Raw genomic sequence first — 10,196 nt, forward strand, 5'->3', positions numbered from 1 at the left:
CCAGACCTCGTATGATCATTGGCGCTCCATCGGCAGATTCGTTTTCGGTCAAGTGCTCCGACACCATGATCGCCCGATCACCGATCATTTTCGGAACGGAAGGAGTTTTCTGTCGCAAGAATTTCAGAATCGCCGATGAAACCCTAGTACGATGGAAAAGGTCGGTGATGTGATTTAGGCTTGTCTCCGTGGATAGTATTAGGCCTTGGCCACGTAATTCCGTCGTGGGATATTTTACAGCGGAACGATGGATTTAGCAGACATTCAAAAACACACGAGGATAAAGAAATGGGAGGTTTCATTTCTAAAACAATTATAATTATTTACATATATAGACGATATATGAATATGTTACGATAAAAGATACTTTTAAAACAAATGATGACAACCATGAAGATTAATAGGATACACATTGGTTGTTTTGTGTAGGACAAGTACACAACGAGTACAAAGACAGATTCCTCCCCATAGATTCATGGGATGAAAAGATGGCAAAAGGCAGACCAGTAAGAAGCCAACTGCAACATGACAAAACCCAACATCGCATGTTTCTCTAAGCATATACATATATATATATATAACATTCTGAGCTAAATAAGCAACAAAAAAAAACCCAAAGTGAGCATTCAAATATTATATATATATATATATACATATAAAGGTACCTGAGCCAAAATACCATTCCCTGTTTGGCCTTCCATGACGATTCCGGCAGTTAGTCCAATCATAGCCCATGCCCCATTTATCGCCTCTATTTGACGTCTTCTCTGTCAACAACAAATGTCATCACCATCACCGCCTACATTCCCCTTCCAATCCCATTCACAAGTTTCACCACTTAGATGTTTCGTAAGGTGTATGTATAGCAAGGCAAATAGAGGCGATAAACACGGCATGGGCAATGATAGAAACATGAAAGAGCCCTCGAAGCAGGCAGATAGATCATCACATGTCATCAGATTTCCCAGTCACAAGTTTACAAGGTGTAATATCTACAAATCCTAAACTCCCAAGGTTGATGATCATGTAGAAGAAGTGCTTCCAAATGTCAATCTTACTACTTAGGCATACAACTCTCAAGTGTAACAGCATGAAGGGAACCTAAGAGTTTTCACCTTTAGCTTCTCTCTCGCTCTGATCTCTTCCATTTGCTTCGCAGCTAATCGCTTTGCCTCCAAAGGGTCAACCATAATTACCTCTTTGCTTGATCCACCCTTTCGTGGAGTGACCTGCAATGTATAAACCCAATACCATAAAGTGAACTAAACCTAAAAAGTTCAATCCACCAAGTTAAGATTAACAAAAATATCAAGAACAACTATTGTCCACAACACTCGCTTGACACGTTGTATATGTTGCATCCACCTTATCTAAACGTTTAACATCCTTTACCAAAAATTTGACATGTAACAACATAAAAGCAATTTCCCATTCAGGCTTTAGCTTAAGCCACAGCCGCAGCACCATCGAAAACCCAGCACCATAGCCAAAAAGACTTGTCACTTTCAACTAAAGCCCACAAAGAATAACAAAACAGATAAAGCCAGATATCAACCACCCAGAAACAGAAGTGTTGAAGACCAAAGCAATTGAAAACTGAGAAAATATGAACAATCTACAAACAATCTGTCTAATTACCCATGAAGAAACATTCCTAATAGGTTTTTGCCTAAACTTCACTATTCCAGGACCTAGATGTCGGCTGGTCCATCAGAATGTCACACCTTTTAATCAGATGACTACGAGTATTCTTCATCTGTATACAGATTAGTCCCTAAATCTTGGAACCCACGAGATGTTCAGTGACTAAACTGAGAAGGAGACAACGATATCGGGGCTATACATTTGAATTAGCCAAGACAAGGAAGGAGGGTTGGGCCCTGCTTATGCCTGCCATCAAGCTTGGGTCTTGGGGTCTTCTTTGCCCCCATCTGAGAAACCAGATAAAAAGAAAAGTGATATCTGATTAGAAAGCATAATTTCTTGGTGACATTGAGTAAACCAGACATGCATACAGGACCAAATCTTAAGATAAGGCTTGACAAAGTGGATGATAACCATATATCAAACATGGTAAGGGCCTCCAGTCCTGGGGCTTAAGTTTCAGAGAATGTCACAGATGTTGAACATGGAAGAACCACGAAAAGTTCTCCACCATTAGGAAACCCCTCCAATATAGAGGTAGCAAAAAGAGTATTCAGCCGTGTGAAAACACGAGGAGGAATATGAGGAATGCCTAAGACTATACCACCTGGTCTTACTTAACATGTTGAAACAGAAGCGAGAATGAGATGTAAAAGCACGGAATTCGCTGAGCTGAAGCTCGATTCTGGAAAGAAATCCAGGAAACTGAGAATTCAGGGGCAATACAACGACTGTTTATGAACTTCAAAAGAAAGAATATGGTACCTAAATCCGTAACCGTTGTCCTTTCCAGGATTCGGAAAACAGAGACAGAGAGAGACTTACACGCGAGAAGAAGAGGAGGGAGCCAAAAAGCGGGCATGGAGATTGCTTGATAGAAGCAGAGGTCCAGCTCCTCCACTGTGGACGATTATGGACGGTGGAGAAACCGCCATATCTCTCTGCCCTTGGTCTTTTCGGATTCTTTTCTCGTCGCCGTTTTATTGGTACGGAACGTCGAAACGTTGTCGTTTCCCACTCCACGCTCTTTTCAACCGGCAAAAAGTACCCAATGACTTTCGTTCACGAGTTAGGATCATTTATATCTTTCACAGTTAATACACACACACATATATACTTATCGATGTATCAGACTTGCTATCATTTCTTGGCCTACAACGAAGAATACAAACACCCGACACAGATGGAAAGAAATCAAAAACGGAAATCGATCAGAGATCAACAAGGACAACATCTTCATCTCTGTTCTCATGGCGTCTCTTACACTCGCAGTAGAAAACGGTAGTAACGACATAACCAATCAACACTTCAGCTGCATATAAGAGCACCAGCCCCGCCCCATCCCAGCCGCCAGCTGCCATTGCCCCCCACCACGACTCTGCCTCTGCCACTTGTACAGCCCTTGCTCTCTTCTCCATCGCATTCCCCATTAAACTTGACAGAAACACAAACCCACCCGACAATGCCAATCCAGACACCCTTCTCCCTTTCATCAACGACGAACCAACCCAGACGGCGTCCAAACCATATTGCTCTTCCAATGCCGAGGCAGTAAGTCCTAGCCCTGTTACTGCCATCATATAGACCTCAACGCAAAGACTGAGAACCATGAACGGGAAACGCAAGGCCGGCATGGAATGGAAGAAAGCTGATAGGAACAACGGGATTGCAGAGTAGAGGAAGAGCAGTGTGTATATAGTGATGGAGGTGACGGTGACACGCATCCAGGAGGACTTGACAGAGGCAGAAGCAGTCCTAAGAGACGGGTTCTGACCATGATATGATACAGAGCTGGACGTGGTAGCGGTTATGCAGGAGATGCAGGAGAGGATGAAGGAGGGGATGAAAAATCGGGACTTGAGACGTAAAAGTGAGACAGCATCTTCCCGGGATTCTTGCCAGATCTGCCTAGCCTCAAACCGTGTATGCACGACATTTGCAAGGGCTTCTAAATGGAAGACATGGTCTTTGAGATGCAAGGACAAAAGGGTCAGGCAGAAGTGAAGGGCCGAGAGAGGGAGGGTGAGAAACGTGAAGATTGACAGGAATATCCGTTTGTTCCTGAAGAGGATAATGATGGAGTCGAGGAGGGTTGTGGTGATTATTCGCGTGGAGGCAGAAGTAGGTCGCTTTGCCTCAGACATGATATGGAAGATGCGATAAAAACTGATTGAATCTTACTCCACCACCGTAGTAACGACGCAGAGGAACGATAATTAAAGCCTGTGGGACATGTGCCGACCGCTTGACGCCTGAGTAAACAATGAAATTGCAAAACTTTAAGCAATTTTTTTAGTGATCCGTAAGACTCCATATTACATGTAAAGAAGAAAACTGCCGCACCTCAATTCAATTTCCACAGCATCTACGCCAAATCTACATCTATGTCCATGATCAATTCATGCATTTGGGCGAAAGAATCTCCTTTCGATAGAATAGAGAGCTATTAGTTTAAGGTTTCCGGTATCATGAACACGCAAAACCTTATCCAAATGAACAGCAAGGAATCCAGTAGCAACTTCAGAGGACTTATGCATTGAGAAACCAACCAACACTAAGCCCAAAAACAAACAATTTTAATTTGCCATAGAAAATAATACCGAGTTGACAGAAATGTTCATTCTCAGAGACAATCAAGTACAAAGATCATCATCAGAAAGTAATACCAAAGGTGCGTATTTTCGGGGACATACCTATAAAGATATGAGAGAAACAGGACACGCAAGCCAAAAGCTCTCCCTCTTTCACGAACCCATCCATATACGTGCCAAATCGATCCGATCCAGTAATAGCAGAAACCGAGGAATTGATCGAAACCCAGATTCTACTTTGAAGAGGAGGGCAATCGGGTCAAAATGCAAACAAACGAGAAGAGGGATGTGGCAAAGTAAACGCCATCCTAACAGAAGATAAACCGGCGGCGAGAGCAAATGAAAACGACGATAGATGGCTGCAGCTGGGAACTTTCGTCGCTGGCAGAGCAATTCAATGACATGAAATGTGTTGACCTGTAGGACATTTGGGTTGCAGATCGTGCCCCGTTAGTATTGGGCCTTGAATAGTAACCCAAGGGAATTTGGTTAGATTCGCCTCACCTGCTGTTTTAAAATTTTTATATAAATATTATTTGAAGTCTAATCTATCTCGAGGCAAAATATCCTCACGGTATTTCAAGATTGGTTGACCATATTTGCAATGCAAAGGAAGGACCCTTTTGTTCCTGCCCGGTCCTAGTTGCACAACTATGTTGTGTCTGAAATTGAAATCATTTAACCAAGCGACCATTCCGATATTGAAAAGGAAACTGAAGACTAGGCCAAGAAGAAAGATCCAAATAAATGGAATCAAATCTTCAAAATGACCCAAATCTTATTCCTCTATCTTAAATTTACTGGCAAGAAAAAAAGGTTGACAACTTGATCGATTAGATGTCATTCAAAGGTTGTATATATTTCGATCACACAAAAAACAAAAAATAGCACGATTCACACCGTCAAAACCGATTCTTTACATCTTTGACACTGGAAAAGAGCGACCTCTTGTGAATCCATTAAAACATGGACCTTTGTTAATAAATAATCTTGAAAAACAACATTAATATTTGCATTTGTAGAAAATTTACAAGCGGTAATGAAAAAAGAGGGACTATACGATGGGGGCAGTCAGGATGGAGGGAGGCCGAGCCATAGGAGGAGGCGACGGGGCCTGTCAAGGTACCGAGCTTGCCAAGCAGGCTCATCGTTCTCTTGTACAAACCCACTCTTCATGTATAGCCTCTTCGCCCCTTCATTGTTCACCGCCACATGCACGTACATATCCGTTATTCCTGCAATGCCCAAAGACTTCTTATTTCTTAGCACGGAACATGTCTATCCAACCATCCACTTTAGTGGTGGCCATGTTAATATAAAAGTTATATCCGTTATTCCTGCAATGCCCAAAGACTTCTTATTTCTTAACACGGAACATGTCTATCCAACCATCCACTTTAGTGGTGGCCATGTTAATACAAAACTTTTATTTTTAACTAGGAGGTTTACTAAATCTTCGCCAGAACTAATTCCCCTAGGGACGGAGGCAGTGTTTAGAGCAATTAAATTTCTCCCCCCTCTCCATCTTTGGAATCGAACATAGGACCTCTAGGATACAACCACTAGACCACCACAAGATAGGTAAATACAAAACTTTTTAGGAAATAACTCTGTGATCTGACCCAAGTCTTTCAAACTCCAGCTAGAAAATATTCTTACCCCAGTCAGCGGCAACCTTCTTTGATTTATTTACGAGTTCGTAACCCACTCCATTTCGATGCAGCTCTTTGGCAACACAGACGTTGCTAAGGTATGCCCTCCCTATATCTGCAGCAAACCCCTTTAAAGAAAAAGATATAAGCTTCCCGATTTGTGAAACCTACCCTCAAAAGAAGCTATATTGTGTTTTGTTTGACCCATATACCGCAAAACTTTTTTTCCCTGAGTTAATGGTTAAAGTTTGAATTTTTCCCCATCACTTTCATGAAATACCTCTGGCTTTGTTCCAGTGATTTCATCAGGAAGCCAACGGCATTGGTTAAGATCAAGGCTCCCCACCACAACTCTATCTTCATTACCATCAGAGAACTAAGAAAAATACAAAATGAGAAAGGTTTCAGAACGAACAAGAAAAAAAAACAAAAGCAGCTAGGGAAAAATGAATATCGGTAAACAGACAAACGCTCATCATAAGACTTGACTCAATTTCTAAATCTGTCATGACATGACATGTAACTAACACATAGGACTAATAAAACAGACCTTAGATGCAGAGAAAAAATCCTCATTAATTATATAAACCAAGTTTGAGGCAATGAAAGCATGGCATTCAAGCTGGAAATCCTTCTAAATCCCATGAAAATAGTTTCATCCCAATAATATTGTGATAAAAAAGACAGACCTTACATGTGGAGCATAAATCATCAGAAGCAATCGATATTTGGGATAGTGGAAGGGTAGCATTTATGCAGGAAACCCTTCTAAATCCCTCCCTCTTTCCAGAAACACGCTCCTTCAGCGCCTCAAACTCACGCTCCGCCAAGTATCTTCTATGATCCTAATGAAACTTGACAACATAACACAACATCAGCATCACAATGATACAGCATCCCTGACCACCCACCCGGAGGAGAAAACCATCAGGATTATCCTTCAAATTGATCACACAACACTGGAATTCCCACTCTACTCGTTAAACATCATCATCAGGCATAGTTACTATTTCATTTCTACCTCCATCCATAGCAATCATGCCGCGTCGCTTTCTATAAATAGCAGCACATTTTCTCAAATTAACGGACGTTCTGCGGCTAATCTATCCTAGACAACACATTCTGACCATCGACTATTATCTTAAGTTAGCAGAAGAATCGACCCTTTTGAAACATAGACAAATCGAAAGAAGGAACTGACTTGGATATTGTAAGCCGAGGCATTGAATTCGTTGAAGGTTCGAACGCGGAGGCAAGCAGCAGCCCATAGCTCGTCCTCCGACAGCGTCTCGGACACAACGAGCATCGACTTGTCGATCGCCGGAACGCAAACATGAGAGGCAACGATCGGGCGTCGCCGAAGGCGCCTGGAAGGAATCGAAGTCGACGAACGGAGTCTGGATGAGAAGAGAGTGGAAGTAGAAGTGCCGATGGAACATGAAATCGGAGGAGAGCGGAGAGAGGCCATTTTCGCCGATCAAGAACGACCGCTGGTTCTCGCTAAGCTTCAAGGTTCGAGTTATTCTGGGCCTTGTTTTATGTGGGCCCACACTTGGGGGCCAAACTCTGATATAACTCCTCCCTCTTCCTTCTTTATTTAAAGAGTTTTGTCGAGATTGGCCCAGCAGATCTTTTTCCGTAATTTTTTTTTAATGAAATATACAAAGGCGCACACGCACACGATATTATCTGTATATTAAAAAAAAAAATTCCTAAGAAAACTCAGATTTTATTCAACTTCCATACATTAAAATATATAAATATGTGCACGTATAATCATATAACTTCGATCATATTCAAGTCTTGTTGCAGATTTATGTGATGTTTTCTTATGTTGCCACAAGTAGCAATATTTTCCTTGTTTCTGCGCTTCTCTTTGGTCAGAGGGACAATACAAAATACAGAACAAGAGATTAATAAATGGGGTTTTTGTGGGAGGTGCAACGGAGACCTGTCTATTCGTATCGAGAACCACGATTTCTACAGAATTCAGCAACTTCAAGTCTTCAAGGGCTTCAACTTTCGAAAACCTACGTGGAAAATTTTATGATTTAGCAATTTCATCGATGCCGAGGACGAGCTCAGGCTTCTGCCCAAATGCAGCCACGCCTTTCACGTGGACTGTATAGACACGTGGCTCTTGACCCATTCCACGTGTCCTCTCTGCAGAGCCAACTTGCTCGTCGAATATATATATATATATTAAATTAATTTAATCGTGTATTCCTTCATTCCTTTGCACGAAAATTGTTTTGAGTCTATGCCTTTAAGCGGCTAACAAAAGGCTCGAGACCGTAAAACAAGGAAATGTTATACTGCTACAAGCTAAAATTAATGCAGGGTTCATTATCATCGATACGGTGCTTCCTTTTTCTTAATCAAATATAAATATACATCATAAATGTTTCGCAAATTTCTATATATATATATATATATATTATGATATTGTTGCGTATGATATTGTTTATTGCTATATGCTTTGCGTACAGTGATAGTACCCGTCATAAAGTATAGAGATTTATTCAAAATGATGAATTTATGTTGTAGAACTGCGGAAATGGTAAGAATCCGTGGCACTATATATATATATATATATATATATCACATAAGACTTTATCTAAAGACAAAAGTTTTAGACAGAAGCTTACATGGTTATTTCATGAACATGCGCACAGGTAGTTGTTACGTTGGCAGATCCCTAAGCAAGGGAAAAAGGTGAAGAACCTTCTACCTATCGAAATGGGATTCACTTTTTGACCTTCTCAGACCGCAGCAAATTATTCGACTCCACTACTTACTGCTTTGAACATTTTTTTTTTTATGATTGTGATACTAAGATATCCCGAATTTTAAAGAATAGTACGACAAATATCATATTATATAGATCTTTTCAAATCTAAAAAATATATATTTAAAAATATTTATTATTATATTCAATTTACCCTCATCTATTTATTTATTATTTTAATTATCAATAAAATATATAATTTCGCAAATTTCTAGAGATTAAATGTACATTTGATTTTTTTCCCCACTGATTTGCATGTAAACAGTATTTGCGGGACCATGAAATCTTACGGGACTCTTTCGAATTAATCTTATTATCTTTTTTATCATATTTATGTGAATGGTGAAATTTGTCGAAGATAAAAGACAAACCACATTCTGAATAATGATTTAAAAAAAGGGCATGATGATGTCTGGTGAAATATAGAGCGGAGTTTGTCTTGTTGTAATGAGGCATTGGATTTGGTGCGGCTGAGGTCAACCCACCGCTTCTGCATTAATTCTCATGTTTACACCGAATGTTTGGATTGACGAGGCTTGGTGGAACAAAACCATACTCTATATGACCTTGGACGTTGTTTACATGTATAATGTGCGTCCAAAGTCTGTATATTTTAGAAACCGACGCGTTTGGGTTAAATACTTTGAGTTATTTACTCTGCTCTCCCACTTCCGTGTCTGCCTTGAAATTGTCGTAAAGAAACTTCTGAAATTTTAAACGCTGGATTTTGGATTGTTGACGTTTGATTTCTCTCTCCCTCCCTCTATTTATATCTATCTTCTGACCCCTAATTCAAATACTCAACACTCTCCACCAAAACTTCATTGACTTGCAGGCCCCGAATGCCGCGACAAAACCAGTTGGGTTTGCATTAAAACGGTCTTTTTGTCTTTGTCCCAACACCCGCCTCTCAACGTAGAATCCTCAGCAGCACTCATTATCTCTCAGGTCTTCTCCAAAGCTTTTTCATCCTCTCCAAATCTTTCTGTGTCTTCCATAGAAACGGGCTCATCATTTCTGAGGTTTTGAAGGAAAACATGAACTGGGTTTTGCTTAGAATCAGGAAAGCCGGTTCCTTTCTGTCCCCTTCTTCTTCTCCTCAGACAGACAGCTTTGATCTGAACAGCAAGATCAGCCCGAGCGTACTTCTCACCATCATTGTCCTCGCCTTCATCTTCTTCGTCTCCGGTCTCCTTCACCTTCTCATCAGATTCCTTCTCAGACCCCGACTCAGACTGCCCCAGGGCTCCGAAGGTTTGCAAAAAAAATCATTTTTTTTAATAATGTGAACCCATGTCTAATGCGACTAAAATTTTAAATAATTGACTTACCATTTCCGGTGGGAAATTTCTGAATGCCGTGTCAACAAATACATGCATATCAATCATACTGTGTCATTATAATTTTTATGGTATATGAACCCAGAAATTCGAATTCTGAATTAAAGGTTTTCCCTTTTTTTTAATGGATTCCTTGGCAGAGAGCGCCACTGCTCTGCAAGGTCGGCTTCAGACACTCTTT

General features: G+C 40.7%; 3 protein-coding genes across 6 annotated transcripts; all 3 read right to left on the reverse strand.

Annotated features, from left to right (window-relative positions):
- Positions 1 to 281: 281 nt before the first annotated feature.
- On the reverse strand, positions 282 to 2,675 carry LOC104811817. Its single transcript, XM_010538639.2, has 5 exons — positions 2,470 to 2,675; positions 1,844 to 1,931; positions 1,116 to 1,229; positions 666 to 767; positions 282 to 518 (listed from the first exon to the last, which is right to left on the reverse strand). The coding sequence occupies exons 1-5, from the start codon at positions 2,577 to 2,579 to the stop codon at positions 474 to 476; spliced, it is 459 nt and encodes a 152-aa protein (XP_010536941.1). The 5' UTR covers positions 2,580 to 2,675; the 3' UTR covers positions 282 to 473.
- Positions 2,676 to 2,770: 95 nt separating this feature from the next.
- On the reverse strand, positions 2,771 to 4,671 carry LOC104811819. 3 transcript variants are annotated; one of them, XM_010538645.1, is made up of 3 exons: positions 4,338 to 4,671; positions 3,988 to 4,065; positions 2,771 to 3,896 (listed from the first exon to the last, which is right to left on the reverse strand). In XM_010538645.1, exon 3 carries the CDS (start codon positions 3,786 to 3,788, stop codon positions 2,856 to 2,858), a length of 933 nt encoding a protein of 310 aa, XP_010536947.1. In that variant the 5' UTR covers positions 3,789 to 3,896; positions 3,988 to 4,065; positions 4,338 to 4,671; the 3' UTR covers positions 2,771 to 2,855. The 3 variants fall into 3 exon arrangements, with proteins under 3 accessions (XP_010536947.1, XP_010536946.1, XP_010536945.1); XM_010538644.1 differs by having other exon boundaries at positions 3,988 to 4,068; XM_010538643.2 differs by lacking the exon at positions 3,988 to 4,065 and having other exon boundaries at positions 4,338 to 4,670.
- A 407-nt stretch (positions 4,672 to 5,078) lies between these two features.
- On the reverse strand, positions 5,079 to 7,565 carry LOC104811821. 2 transcript variants are annotated; one of them, XM_010538646.2, is made up of 5 exons: positions 7,089 to 7,557; positions 6,577 to 6,732; positions 6,168 to 6,263; positions 5,895 to 6,015; positions 5,079 to 5,470 (listed from the first exon to the last, which is right to left on the reverse strand). In XM_010538646.2, the coding sequence occupies exons 1-5, from the start codon at positions 7,353 to 7,355 to the stop codon at positions 5,307 to 5,309; spliced, it is 804 nt and encodes a 267-aa protein (XP_010536948.1). In that variant the 5' UTR covers positions 7,356 to 7,557; the 3' UTR covers positions 5,079 to 5,306. The 2 variants fall into 2 exon arrangements, with proteins under 2 accessions (XP_010536948.1, XP_010536949.1); XM_010538647.1 differs by lacking the exon at positions 5,079 to 5,470 and adding an exon at positions 5,477 to 5,572 and having other exon boundaries at positions 7,089 to 7,565.
- Between the last annotated feature and the right edge of the window lie 2,631 nt (positions 7,566 to 10,196).

This window comes from Tarenaya hassleriana, unplaced genomic scaffold, assembly GCF_000463585.1.
Source record: "Tarenaya hassleriana unplaced genomic scaffold, ASM46358v1 Cleome2, whole genome shotgun sequence".
Classification (NCBI taxonomy): Eukaryota; Viridiplantae; Streptophyta; class Magnoliopsida; order Brassicales; family Cleomaceae; genus Tarenaya; species Tarenaya hassleriana.